Here is a 14,504-nt window from a genome sequence, read left to right as displayed (position 1 = left end):
AGTTCCAAAAGGAAAATTCCTTCGTTCCTTTAACTACTGTCCGTGTTAAGAACCAGCTTATCAGTTTTGCTTAATAAAAATGAGAGCAGTATTTTCTTTGTGAAAGATAAATGTGTGGGTTTTTTTGGTTTGTTTGTTTTGCTTTGTCCTGGGGTTTGATCTCAGGGCGCTGGGTACTATCCTTGAACTTAAGGTTAGTGCTCTACCACTTGAGCCAGGTCTGGCTTTTTCCGAGTAGTTTACTGGGGATAAGAGTCACATGGACTTTCCTGCATGGGCAGACTTTGAACCATGATCCTCAGATCTCAGCCTCCTGAGTAGCTTCAATTATAGGAGTCAGCTATCAGCACCTGGTAAAACTAGGCTTCTTAATCATCCTCTCATTAAAATATTTGAAGTTGCTAATTTTAAATTTTATCTTGCTAATCAGGAAAAATTACTCAGGAAGGCAACATGGCTTTAGGAAAAAATACTTTTGAAATTGGTGAAAGCTATGTAGAGAATATGTGAAAATGAAGACTTAAGGCAAATATTAGAATAAATGCATTGAGAAAATTACAATGTTACCGTATTCCTTCATAGACTGTTGCTCTATTTGTGTTCAATATTTACTATGTTCTTAGCTCCACAGCTAGAAAAGAATGTAAAGAAGGAATAGAAGAAAAATTACATGAAAATTACATAAACAATTATACTTATTAAAGAAACAAGCCAGATGTAATGACTCCTGCCTTTAATCCTAGTTAATTAGGAGGCAGAAATTGGATTGTGGTTCAAGGAAAGGCAAATGTTAGCAAGGGCTACTATCAACCAATTCAAAGCTGAGTATGGTGGTACCTGTTTGTAATCCCAGCTATGGGGAAAGCATAAATAGGTAGATTGCAGCCCAGGCCAGCCTGTGCAGAGAGACCTTATTCAGAAAATAAAATAAAAATGACTGGAGGAATGGTAGAGTGCCAGTGTAATACACAAGAGGTCCTGAGTTCAAATCCCAGTGCAGACAGCACAAAACCAAACAAGGAAAACAACTTGGCGGATGCCAGAAGCTAGAGGAAGGGGGCATTGGGGTGGAGTTGTTTCATGGGTACAGTTTCGGGTTGGGAAGATGATGTTCTGGAGCTGTCTTGTTGATACACTCTCAACAGTGTGACTGTACTTCACAACCCTGAATTGTATGCTTAAATCATTGAAAAGGTGTGTTTCCTGTTATAGTCTACCACCGTGAAAACAAAACAAGCCTGGGGACTAAAGCCAAGAAAAGCAAAATCGCAGGGATTGGGTTTAGCTAAGAGTGTAGTGAGTTTATACCTGTGCATTGATTAAGGGTAGTTACAGAATCACCTTCTGGTGAATTGAAAGAAAAAAGAAGACTTCCTTCCAAGCTGGAAGCTTCCTAGATTCTTGTACAGTGGAGTCATAGTTTGGAGTGGGGACTGCCTCGAGACCTTTCCTGGGAACTGTAGTCTACACTGGCTAACACCTTTCTTGTTGGGGATGTGCTTTCTGTGGTCATCAGAGCAGTCGTTCATCACGTTTGTGTCTCTTATTTCCCTTCTCGCATCAGCTGGCATCTTCCAGGCCATGTGTCTCCTGATCTGTGCTGAGATGTACCAAGTGTCCAGGCTGCAGCACATCTGTGAGCTGTTCATCATCACGCAGCTGCAGAGTACGCCCAGCCGGGAGCTCGCCTCCATGAGCCTCGACATCGTCGACCTACTCAAGAAAGCCAAGGTGTGGATGCAGTGAAAACAACTTACTAGCCTTTTAGTTTTGAATTTTATTATTTCAACAGGTCCAATGAACAGTATGCCACATTCATCACTTGAAAAATTCATAAGTGCAAACTTGGTGCTTGATAATCTCACCATAGATGTTCTATAGTGTGCATATTACTCTACATTACATTTCCGTACTTCTTTAGTGTATGTTTTTCCACTACCGGACACCTCTGTTTGTTCTAGGAATAATTATTTCTTTTTTCCAAACTGTAAGGTTTAATAACCTCTTCTACTTTTTCACATTTTGTGCTGTCTTATTAACTCAGTGTACTTCCATAGTAATATCTTAAAATATAAATGAGAAAATTCAGTGTTGCAGTTTTTAAGAAATGGGTGAATTCATATACATCTAATGTTTAATAATGAAATGACTCATTTGAGGAAACTATTAATGTTTCCTTTAACAAATCTGAAGAAATAGGAAAACGACTTCATAAATAAACATGAAACTATATCAGAGGATAATATAATGAATAGGTTAATTTGGAAGTGAGTTATAAAATAACGTCACTAGTACAATAAACGAAAACAATGCCGTTGCTCTCCAAACTTGTGTTTGGGCCACCTCCTAGCAGTGTCTGTCCTGTCTGGTCTGCAGTTACCCCTTCCCATCTCCCGTTGTAACAAGGCCTCAGAGAGTGCCACCAGCTGCCATTTCCCAAAGTAATGTAAGAGCAGAGTGGCTGCCAGGTCTTTAGATAGTCATTGTCCCAAACTCATCATTTGCATGAGTCTCGAGAAGAATGGGAAGGAGGGCTCATTGCCCAGGCCTGCAGGCTCTTGGTGGGGCTGGATACCAGGCAACAGAGGCATGATCTGCTCTGTGGTGGGCTTCAGCATGGGGCAAGACACCCCAGCCTCTCCTGGGGCAGGTGCCAGACTGTCTTCAAGTGGAATGTCTTCAAAACCTTGCTCCTGCTCCTCCATAACTTCCACCTTTGTGGGGCGCAACAGGTCTGAGGGGCCCTCAGCAGCGAGGGTGTGGATGGCTGCCGGCATCTTGTCCTGACCCTCCGTGCCTTCACCTGCAAGGTGCAGTAGCAGCTCCTGCAGCTGCTTCTTCTTTTCACTCACCTCCTGGGACAGCTGGGTGACACACTGGTCTTTCTCCTGATACATCTCATCAAGAACGTCCATCTGTTCTTTGTAGAAAACTATAGACTCTTGGATGGCACTGATGTGTTTGGACAGCTGGTCACACTGATGGTGGAGGCCGTCCACTTGACTCTGGTAGTCCACCTTGTCAGGCAGGTTGTGGGTGAAATGGAGTTTCAGCTTGATCTTTGGTATGTGTGCATTCTGCTTCCTGTCTCCAGACACGCCATGGCTCCAGCTCTTGGGGAAGATGGCCTGATGCTCCAGCTTGGTCTGGCACTGGGCTTCCAGGTTGGCCAGGCACCTGCAGTGGGCCTGCTGCTCCTGCAGCTGCTGCCTGAGGTTTGCCTTTGATTGAGCAATTGCTAGTGCTTCATACTCTGGAACTGTCACATCAGGGGGTATCATCTTCTTACCCTTTTCTTCTCTTAGGCTTATTCCTTCCCCTTCCCTCGGGAGAGCCAGGCCGCTCAGCTGGGCCTGAAGCTGCTCATTCTCCTGCCTTGGTGCTTCTAGGTACTTCAATGTGTCCGGCAACTTTTGAGGTCCCATTTGGTCCTCTGACTTGGTCTGCACCTGCTCCTGCTGCAGCTGCTCCAGCAGCTGGGTCTGCTTCAGCAGGTGCTGCCGCAAGGCCTCCTTCTCGGACGTCAGCTGCTGATGGGAGGCCACGTGCCGCTCACAGGCGGCTCTGAGCTCCCGCAGCTGCTCTAGGTACTGGTCATGCAGCTCCTGCAAATTCTGAGCTGCTTGGCTCTTTGAGTCAGCGATCTCTTTCCATTGTGTTGACTTCTTCTCCAGCTGGTCCAGCTTTTCCTGCAGCTGTTTCTTGTCCTGCTGCTCCGAGTGCAGGATGCTGGCGAGCGCCTCCTTGTCTTCACTCAGCCTGTGGAAGGCGTCCCGCAGCTGGGCCAGCTGGTGTTTCAGTTCTTGGTTGTGCACCAGTGTGCATCGCACGGTCTCACGTTCCTTTTCCATGGTCTCAAAGCTCTTGCGTCGATCCTCAGCTTGCTGCTCCCATGCCTCGGCCTTCTTCTCCAATATCCTCAGCCTCTCCTGCTGCTCCAGGTTCTGGAAACGAAGGCTCTGGGTTTCCTGTATCTGGATGTGATGTTGTTCTTCCAGGTTCTTGAGCTCCTTCTGCAACTGGAAGGCCTGGGCCTGCTGCTCTGCCAGCTGCTTTCTCAGCGCCATCACGTTGCTCTCCAGCTCCAACACCTGCCTCGCCCCTTGCTCTTTCTCCTCTGTCAATTGGCTGTTCTGCGCCAACAGCTGCTGGGCCTTCTCATCCCACCTGGAGCGCTCTACCCTCAGGTCCTCCGCAAAGGTGTCTCTCTCCACCGTTAATGTTGCCACCAACGCTTTCATGCTGTCTAGTTGTCTTTCCAACTCTGCCCGCTCTTCCAGTACTTGTAACTCAGGACTTTTGATCTCCGTGTCGGCCTTCTGCGTCAGGAGCACGTCCAGCCTCTCCTGCAGCTTGGTGTTCTCTTCCTCCAGGTTATCGTAGCTTCTGATCTTGTCCTGGAGCTGCAGCTTCAGGTTATTCAGGGTGTTGGTGAGCTCGAGGTTGCTCGTCTCTGCCTCATTCTGCATGGTGAAGGCTGCAGACAGTGTCCTCTCTAGCTCCTCCACGCGTTGCTGCGAAGCTTGCAGGCGGCTGGCACGATCGGCATGCTCCGCTTCTCTTTCATTGGCCAGCTGCTGCACGTGGGCCAGGGCAGATTGTAAATCAGAATTTTCTGAAACCAACATCTGAATTGATAATTTGTGGAGCTCCAGATCTATCTTCTGTGCTTCCACAATACAGGCCATCTTCTCATTCTCTTTGCCCTGTTGATCCTGGAGCTCTTTCCTTTCCTGCTTTAGTTGTTCAATCACACTCCACAGCTGCTGGTTGCGTATTCTGCTGGAGTCCAGGGCAAGCATCAGGTGTTGGTAGCGCCTTTCTAGATCCTTGGTGTCATTGGGACCCGGGACAGTCTGGACTGTGACAGCTGTCATTGTGTCCAAAGGCTCCGAGTTAGTGTGATCTCTGGCTACACCATCAGTTGAATGACAGTCCCCTGTGGTGTTCGTCTTGGGGATATCTCCCTTTTTTGTTTTCTTCTTCCTCTTGGAAACTGCAAGCCTGTCAGGACAATTTCTCTGCTGATACTCTTGAAGGAGTTTCTTTCCTGAAGCTATTTTCTTTTCTCTTGTTTTTTCAGACATCTCAGCACTGGGATGGGAAAGATGAGGGGGCCCCATTCCCAGGCTCTTTGAAATCACTTCTGTTCTCACAGTCACTAAAAACGATTATCTGTTTCCTACTCTATTTCCAAAAATCACCTCAGTTCTCTCACTCACCACTTAGCACCTCTACCCTCTCCAATGGCTGGTAGTGGTGTAAGTCACCAAAAGGAATACCAGTGTAACTAGGTAACGTGGAATGTGGGTGTGGCCCCAGTTCTTGTATCTCATTGGTCAGAGAGAAACATGAAAAAATGGGGGCGGGGTTAGAATCTTGTAATCCAGGTAGAATGGGTGGAATCATGATGAGAACTGCTCCCACAGCTCCTCCCCTGTACAACAGTGTCTAGTTTGTTTGGGGGACCTGCTCTTGCCAGATACATGCACAGTTTTACAAGTCCACTTTCCTGGCTTCCATCATACAGCTGTGGTCACCAGAGTTTCCACTAGGCTTCCAACTGCTCTTCAGGAAGTGGCACCAAGAAACATAGCTATCTGCCCCTATCCTCTTGTTCTGCACATATTTACTGTCACTTGTATTCTGATCAGGTCTTGATTAGAACGTACTCATGAGCTGCTGGCTGCTGGCCATGAGCACTAGACATGCTGCACACCTAGACCATGCACAACGAGCACATGTTGCACACACTTTGGTGGTGAGCTCAGAGGATTCAGAAACACAGTCATGGGAGGAATGACAGTGTTTGAGAATTATGAGTTGCTTCCATCCAGGTGGTATGTGAAATCCACACGAGTACGGAAGGAAGAATGATAACTGCAGATGACTAAAACAAATCTGCTAGCCAAGCAGTCAGCTAACCATCCACATCCAAATGATGCTCCAATATGTGCAGAATCCAGGTTCTGGGGCCAGTCCTCTCTCGCTGCAGAGCCCTTGGACATGTGCTTCAGCACTGGAGTGCTTGCTTGTCCTCCAGTGATGGGCTGAAGTGGTTGGGGAGTCCATTTTGTGTGGCCAGCTTGTCCTTCCAGTGAAGAATTCATGCTGGTCATGGTGGTACACACCTGAAGTTCTCTGTGCTCAAGTCGCTTCTGTGGACTCAGGCATTGTCTCCAGAAGGCCACTGTGAAATGCATGGTACCAGACTAGGGGTGGCGGTGAACTCCTCTGTCTCTAGGCTAAGGTGGCAGCTAGTCCTGAGCCCCCACAGTGACCGGCCCTTTAAATACTTTTATAAGATATCTTAAAAATATTTTTACGAGACACAGTGTTGTCTGTGACTACGTAGTGTTGCAGCAGAATTAATGAATGTGGAATTTTTCTTTCGGCAGTGGTCCTTAGCCAGAATCATTTGGGTGTAGTGCTCTGCTGAGTCACACAGGCATGATAGGAAATTGAATTTCCATTGAGTCCCCCTTCCCCCCCAAAAAAATATGAGTTCTCAGAGCTTCTAAAAGAAAATGACAAGATGAGCCCCTGTAGAATGATAGGCGTGATTAGATGAAATTAGTTTATCTCTTCATTCATTTCCTGTGTATGTCAGGAAGTGAAACTTTTATATAGGAGAAACTAGTTTACTTTGCTAATCCTTGCAGTTTCCCTTTCTTTCAATGTTTTACCAGCTATGTGAGGAATTTAGCGAAACACAGTTTGAGACTGACTGAGCATCCATGTCTTTGAGAGATGGGCAGTTTGGGTATTTTTCACTTTTCTTTCCATTCTCTCCTACCTTCTCTCAGTTGTCTACCATGATTCTAACTTTGGTTCATATTTCTGTCAAAGAACTTCTTTCTTTCTTTTCTTTTTTTTTTTTTTTGATGTTGTTGTGGGCTTGAACTCAGGGCCTGGGTGCTGTCCCTGAGCTCTTTTTCTCAAGGCTAGAACTCTCGCACTTTGAGCTGCCACATCTTCTCTTCCAGGTCTTTTTTTATTTATTTATTTTTCTGATGGTTAAATTTAGATAAGCGTCTCATGGACTTTCCTTCCTTGACTAGCTTCAACTATGACCCTTAGATCTCAGCCTCCCAAGTAGCTAGGAGTACAGTCATGAGCCACCAGTGCTTGGCTATGTTCCATCTGTTAATATACCAGAGATCCTTGTTTGTTTGTTTGTTTGTTTTTCTCAAACAAATCAATGTCTGACCAAAATGACGATTCCTTCTCTTCTTCCATGTAAGCAGTAGCTATGTAAAATTTGTTGAATACTGGAAAGTTGTATGTACTCTCATATTAAAATTTTGCATGTGTTCTTAGAATTTGTATCTAATATTTGGCTACCTGGGTCCATACAATTCTGGCTCTTTTCTGTGGCTCATAGGTAATACTGCCATATTATTTATATAGCTCTGAGGTTGTATCACATTTAGTTTATGGACTTTTTAATACCTTTCCCTTTTTTTTTTACTTCAGTTTAAACTTACTATGACAGTATATACTTTCCCGAAAACCTAGTTTTAACAAAGAGATGCTTTCTATCTCATGTCAAGAGCTTACAATGGTGGTATCTTAAATCTTAGTCACAAGTAAGATTCCAGCTAGGGCACCAATGATATGTACCTATAATCCTACCTTTTAAAAAGGAAGCCGCTATCTGAGGATCATAGTTCAAAGCCAGCACAGGTAGAAAAGTCCATGAGACTTTAATCTCCATTTAACCAGCAAAAAACTGGAAGTAGAAGTATGGATCGAGTAATAGAATAGCAGCCTTGCACAACCAAGCTAAGGGACATGCTCTAGCCTTGAGTTCAAGCCCCAAGACCTACACACACACACACACACACACACACACTCATCAGAAAGTATAAGATTGTGCATTTGAAGCATATTTTACAGCCAGCTTTGATCTCTGATTTCTATTCTCTTTCCAAGTCATAACCCTTAGGCCATGTCCTGATGTCCTGACCTTCTGGTGGTAGGTTATCTACTCTGGGTCAGTCATCTGATGGCTTCATAGCTTTTGTTAAAATAACTACATGTCATACTCCATTACCTTTAACTCATATTTATGTGCTTAAAGAGGGGGAAAAAGTTAAAATGTGATAGGACATAAAACTGTAAAGTTCCTTCCAGCTCAGAAATTCTGTGTAGTGATAAAAAGAGATATGTGTTTATTTATACAGTATGCTTTGAACCTATATTAAAATATTTTCATCCTATATAGCTTATTGAAAGTTCTTGTTTTTGTTTTTCCCTTAAGATATGAAATAATAATGTTAATTTAATGCTATTTACTATGCTTGTATAATATTACTACTTACCCACCACTTTTATAACATTTGTGAGTATTCTGAAAAGCACCATCCACAACCAAAGCTGGATACATCCTAATGTCTATATGAGGATGAACAGTGTGCCATGTACATGTAATATAATACCGTTGGTCTTTATAAATGGATGGCATTGATATATGCTACACTGTGAATGAGCCTTGGAAAACATGAGGCTAAGAGACGGTGCTAAACATTTCACTCATATGAGACACTGAGATTAGTCAGGTTTATAATGACAGAAAGTAAAGTAGAGATAACCAGGGCCCAAGGATGGGAGGCTAAGAGTAGTTATTATGTAACGGGTGTGGAGTTTCAGTTTGGAGTGATAAAATAGTTCTGGAACTCCATAGGGCTACTAGTGGCATAAGTACGTGAGTATACTTAGTGCACTGTGCTGTACACTTAGGTGTGGATAATATGGGAAGCCACCTGCTACACATATTGTATCACAAGGATGATGATAACAGCAATAAACTGTACTTACTCAGCACGTTCTTTGAGTTAGTGATTGGCTGGACTAGTGAGTGTCAGTGTTTTGACGCCAAGGTTTTGATGTCAGTGGCCATACTGCTCTCAGTTTCCTTCAGCATGCAGCTTTTTGAACTCACCATGGGGAGAATTGTGCAGGAAGTCATGCTCAGTGTAACCGCAGGTCTACTCAAAGCAGCTGTTCAAACCTTACCTGCTCATAGAAATATTTGCACACGAAAACTCACACCCTTTGGCCAATGGTGTTTCCTCCTCAAAATAGTTCTGGGTTTGCTCCTCAGATGGACTCGCCTGGCTGGTGCTCTCTATAATATTTTTCTGTGCTGGAAGTACAAGTGCAGCTAGGGAATTCTATGACGGAGAATTAAAAGCTTCAATTCAGTATTTAAGAGCAACAGTTTTTTTTAATCACTTCAGCAGCAGCATCTTAGTGTCGTTTCTGCTTCTTCGTTGAATGAAGTGTTTATTATTACTTATAAGTAACACTCCTCTCTCTGCAGTGACAGTCCCGTGAAGGCCCCATTACGGAGACAAACGTGGAAGGAAGCTTCTCCTTGATTTCTCTCAGGCCGTTGTCTGGCTGCAATTTCATAATGGTGATTCTTATGTGCAATGTTTTTTCCTTCTCATTGTCTTGCAGTTTCACCACTCTGATTGCCTCTCCACCTGGCTACTTCATTTCATTGCCACTAACTACCTCATCTTCAGTCAAAAGCCTGCATTTCAGGACCTTTCAGGTAGATCACCAATTTCACTTTGAGAAGAAGCTTCTTGGGGCTTGGGCGGGGCGGTGCCCAGCTCAAGTGGTAGAGCAGAAGCCTGGATTCCATTTCTAATAGCAAAAAGCAAATATGTGTAGTCTTTGTTCTTGAGATATAATTGTAAAAACTGTAGTTTTGGTAAGTTAAGAAAATTTAATATAGTCCCTTTAAGTGATTCAACAACTGCCTGACACATTTATTTATTGTTACTTGCGTTACATAAGCAGTTTGATTTATGTTACACAACAGATTTTCTGATGATTATTTTATAGTTCGAATGGCATTCATTTTTAAGTGCGGTACATATTTTGTCTGAGAGATAAAGTAGTCAAACTGCCTTTTAGCATTTACTTGTGGTAAATGAGATCTTAGGTTTTGTTTTATTTTGAAGATAAACTATAAGACAGAAACTAGTCAAAGGGTGAGATTCCTAATACTACATAAAAGGAAAGAAATGAAAATGGAATAGCTTTCAGAGTAGACAGTCAGATTCATCTGCAATTAATTACAGTGTGCTTATGCTATTATCCAGCATAGATGCAAGGGGGAAACTTGAACTGGAAAGACAAGGAAATTACCAGGTGCTGGTGGCTCATTCCTATAATCCTAGCTACACAAGAGGCTGAGATCTGAGGATTACAGTTCAAAGCCAGCCCAGGCAGGAAAGTCTTTGACACTCCTATCTCCACTTAGCCACCAGAAAACGGGAAGTGGCTCTGTGGCTCCTCAAGTGGTAGAGCACTATCCTTGAGCTGAAGAGCTCTTAAGCTCAAGGACAACACTAAGGCCCAGAGTTCAAGCCCCACGACCAACAACAACAGAAAATGACAAGGTAATTAAGGAATACTTGGTCAAGTACTTTCAAACTCTGGACAGAAGCTCTTCACAGAAATGCCTGAAGGTTGTCTTCAGTTGGGGACAGAAAGGGGTGGGTAGGAAGGAAAGAGAAAGGTAAAGAGGAGGGCAAAAATTATCTCTCTTGAATTTTCCTTTCAGTGTAGTTTGCTTTTATCTGTTTTATAGCTGAGAGTTCTATATAAAGTTTTACTCAGTAAACATGATTCCACTGGCAGGCTAGGGTAGGGTATGTTTCACCAAGACTAGGGAAACTAGCAAAGTGAAAGATCTGGAGTTTCAGAATGGTGGGATCCAACATGAAAGCCTAGAAACCAAAGAATGAACTTTAGGAGAAGTCAGTCCTCTGGAGCAGTAGCAATCACAAGAGAATGGATAGATTATTTGATAACGAGGCCCGAGTTGAAGGTAGGACAAGAGTACAGAGTTTAGAAGGTTCACTTCAAAGAGACTAAGTGAAAATAAGTGAATACCCTCCAGGACAGACAAAGGTTTTACTGAAAAAGAAAAGGGAAATAATAAATACTACTTGGTGAATGTATGGAGAAGCCACTTATAATTGGAAATCATTTAACAAACACAACAAAAAGCCTGGTGTTGCCTAAAGTAGTATTAAATGATTCTGGAAAGCTTCAGGGAAGAGGAAAGGGTATATAACAGAATGAATCTCATCTACTGTGTAGGAAATTTAATAGTTAATACCTTAACTGATCCAAAATAAAATATGTTCAATTAACCCTCTTTTCTCTTAATATTTAGTGGAAGAACACAGTTTTGTTGAAAAGCACAGATGGCCATCAAATAGGTACTTGAAGCAGCTTGCAGAATACAGGAAGAATATTCACTCCCGGTAATGTCGTTGCTTAGTCATGTAACCTGGAGTTTTTATATGCGTACACTTCTTTTTTTTATAACTATGAAGATTGGGATGCCTCTAAATTCCGGTAAAATTCTTATAATAGACTGTATATGGGTGATTAAAAATACATCGCCATACAGCTTAATATATTAGTTCTCTTTGCAAAAACACTACTGTGGGTCTTAAAAGGGAACATAATATACTTCAGACCAAAAAGCTAAAGCTTCTCTCTAGAATATAAAGCTGTTGGACAGGTATGTTCTCCCTTTAAAATATCCTGTTCCTTTAGTGACATTAAAACTCCTTCCAGCTTAAAAAAAAAGTTCATTAAAAGAACCATATAGGATTAATACAGAAATTTCATCATGTCTAAGTGCTCTATTAAAATAAGGAGCCTTTAAAGACCCAGTGTAACTATTGGTACAGTCAGAAATTTAGGGGAAGAACTAATCAATCAAACAAGATTATGGTGGTGGCATGCCTCTTGGTTCTGAGTCAGTGACAGTGTTTGGATGAATATCATGAAGAAAAGTCTGTCTTTCCTCCATACACTCTTGCCAGCTTGTCTTGTCCCCTCTCTAAGATTCTGGTTAAGCAGGAAACCTAATCAGGCTTTAGTGTCTAACCTGTTTCCTGGTTTCTACTTGTAGTGCAGTTGTAAGATCTTTAATTCTTAACCACATTTAGAGAAGGCCTTGTGATTTCACTTTGCACTGTGCCAGGTGCAGACATACCAATTATGTATATTTCCTGAAAAAGAAAACTACTCTGATAGCAGAAAAGAAACTGATCTCAAGAGAAGAGGGTGTGGCTTCTTGGAGGGAAGAATGCACAATTTGGACTGCTGAAATTTGTAGTACCCAAGACAACTACTGCCACTTCCAGCGGTATGTGAGAAATGCCTTGTGGTAGCTTTAAAACACTTGATTGTGGCTCAGTTCCAAATGAAGAAGTATCTTCTTACTCATTCTGAAAGATGAGAATGTTGGTAAGAATGACTCTTTTGCCTGATTTTAATACTACATGTCTATAAAGACACAGGAAAAAGATGATTGTCATGATAACTCAAGAAGTGTTCTCTCCTTAGTGTATTTGGTAAGATTTGGATGTCAGTAGTTTCAATTGCTTGAATTCTTTCCTGTAGATTGCAAAGCTATATGGTGTGGAGTAATGTTAGTTTTGTACCTTACTGGGTAAGGTAAAAGGAAGGATATAAATCAGACTGTCATGTGCAGAAAGAATGCTAGTAGAGAACAGAATTAGAATTTCTGTCCTATTACATGTAAGGATGCCAGGATATGGAAACGATTGTTCTATCACTGTTGTAACTACATTCAACGTGCTATGTGTAACCGTACCTTATATTATTGATGATCTTTTTGTATCCCCTTCCTGTGCTTGTACTATCTCAGTATCTTATCTGAGTACATTGGAAACCGTGTATACTGGTATTAGAACTAGGAAACTGAAAGGGAATATCAAAATTGAGAGACACAGGGTAAAAAAGACAAACGAGGGGCTGGGGACATGGCCTAGTGGCAAGAGTGCCTGCCTCATATACGTGAGGCCCTGGGTTCAATTCCCCAGCACCACATATACCGAAAATGGCCAGAAGTGGCGCTGTGGCTCAAGTGGCAGATTGCTAGCCTTGAGCAAAAAGAAGCCAGGGACAGTGCTCAGGCCCTGAGTCCAAGCCCCAGGACTGGCCAAAAAAAAAAAAAAAATGACAAATGACTACAAAAGCAATACTTGTAAAAATGGTGTAAATGAACTGAACAACTCATGGGAAGGTAGGGCAATGGGGTGGGGGGGAAGGGAGGAATGAGGGACGAGGTAACAAACAGTACAAGAAATGTATCCAATGCCTAACGTATGAAACTTTAGCCTCTCTGTACATCAGTTTGACAATAAAAATTTTTAAAAAGTTATGTCTGTACTTCAGACCAGTGGAAAAGATCTTGGGAGCCAGAATTCATTGTTTTAATTCCCAAGTGAGTTCACTGTGAACCTAGGTGGAACACCTCTATCTGTGTTTAATATGAGGATACAGTGATTTCAAACCCTAGCTTTCCCAATGGACCTGGGATACTGGGAACTCAGGAGTCTTGTCTATTTGGCCCCATATGCTTTCCTCAATCTCCCAAGGATTTGGGATTAGACGTATACTGTCACCTCTGGCTTATAAATAGTACTTTATTTATTTGTCAGTCATAGGTCTTGAACTCAGGGTCTGGGTGCTGAGCTTTTGTGCTCCATACTGAAATTCTACCACTTTGAGCACAAGCATCACTTGCAATTTTTTGGTGGTTAATTGGAGATAAGAGTCTCACAGACTTCCCTGCCAAGGCTGGTTTTGAACATGGATGCTCAGATCTTGGCCTCCAGGGTAGCTAGGATTACGTGTGAGCCACCAGGGCCTGGCCACATAAATACTATTTTAATAATGAGCCTTAACATGCAAAAAGCTGAGAAATGCAGAGTAATGGATTTTAGTTTGTTCTGGTTCTATAGTATTCAGGGTATGTTTAGGCAGATCAGTGATATTTCATGGCATAATTTTCCATTGACTATTTGCTTTATTGGACAGAAAACAAGTTAACGATCTAGTTGCTACCGTCATTTACTAAAGTGATAATAAAATATTTTTAGTTATCATAATTTCTTTTTCCTGCTGGATATCTGGAAGTATTTTGTTGGTACATGGAGGATATTAGCAGGACTTAGCTAGTGTCTACCAAAGGGCTAAATAGGCATTGTTATTTCTATGGAAAGTTCTGTTTTACCTTGGCCTAAAGGTTACATTTGTGCTGGCTTTGGTAGCACATATACTAAAATTGAACTATACAGGATTAGCACGGCCCCTCCGTGAGGATGACATGCAAATTTATGAATTTTTCTGTATTTTAAAAGGGAATGATGGCAGGTGAACAATACTAAAATACATTTTGTCTATGTATGAAGATGGTATAGAGAGAGCTATTGAAAATTTGCAAAATAGGGGCTAGGGGCAGGGAAAAGAGAAATGGAGGGGATTAATCTGATTAAAGTATAATATGAGTAAGCATGAAATACCATGGTGAAACATTTTTGTATAATTAATATACATTAATAATAATATGACACAGGATATATTTTAAATCCATAGGCCTTACATCTTATTTTGAATAAATGTTTCACTACACTTCAGGAACACACACACACACA

The 14,504-nt window shown here is 42.2% G+C and overlaps 1 protein-coding gene and 1 non-coding gene across 2 annotated transcripts; both read left to right on the top strand.

Annotated features, from left to right (window-relative positions):
* The first annotated feature begins 1,475 nt into the window (after window positions 1–1,475).
* On the top strand, window positions 1,476–11,295 carry LOC125339947 (rho-related BTB domain-containing protein 3-like). The gene is made up of 3 exons (XM_048331310.1): window positions 1,476–1,731; window positions 9,466–9,562; window positions 11,201–11,295. The coding sequence occupies exons 1-3, from the start codon at window positions 1,495–1,497 to the stop codon at window positions 11,293–11,295; spliced, it is 429 nt and encodes a 142-aa protein (XP_048187267.1). The 5' UTR covers window positions 1,476–1,494.
* A 2,809-nt stretch (window positions 11,296–14,104) lies between these two features.
* LOC125340233 lies at window positions 14,105–14,206 on the top strand. The gene has a single exon (XR_007208716.1). It is a non-coding gene; the product is annotated as a U6 spliceosomal RNA (small nuclear RNA).
* The last annotated feature ends 298 nt before the right edge of the window (window positions 14,207–14,504 follow it).

This window comes from Perognathus longimembris, chromosome 22 (assembly GCF_023159225.1).
Source record: "Perognathus longimembris pacificus isolate PPM17 chromosome 22, ASM2315922v1, whole genome shotgun sequence".
NCBI classification, from domain to species: domain Eukaryota; kingdom Metazoa; phylum Chordata; class Mammalia; order Rodentia; family Heteromyidae; genus Perognathus; species Perognathus longimembris.
This window is presented reverse-complemented; position numbering and strand designations above follow the sequence as displayed.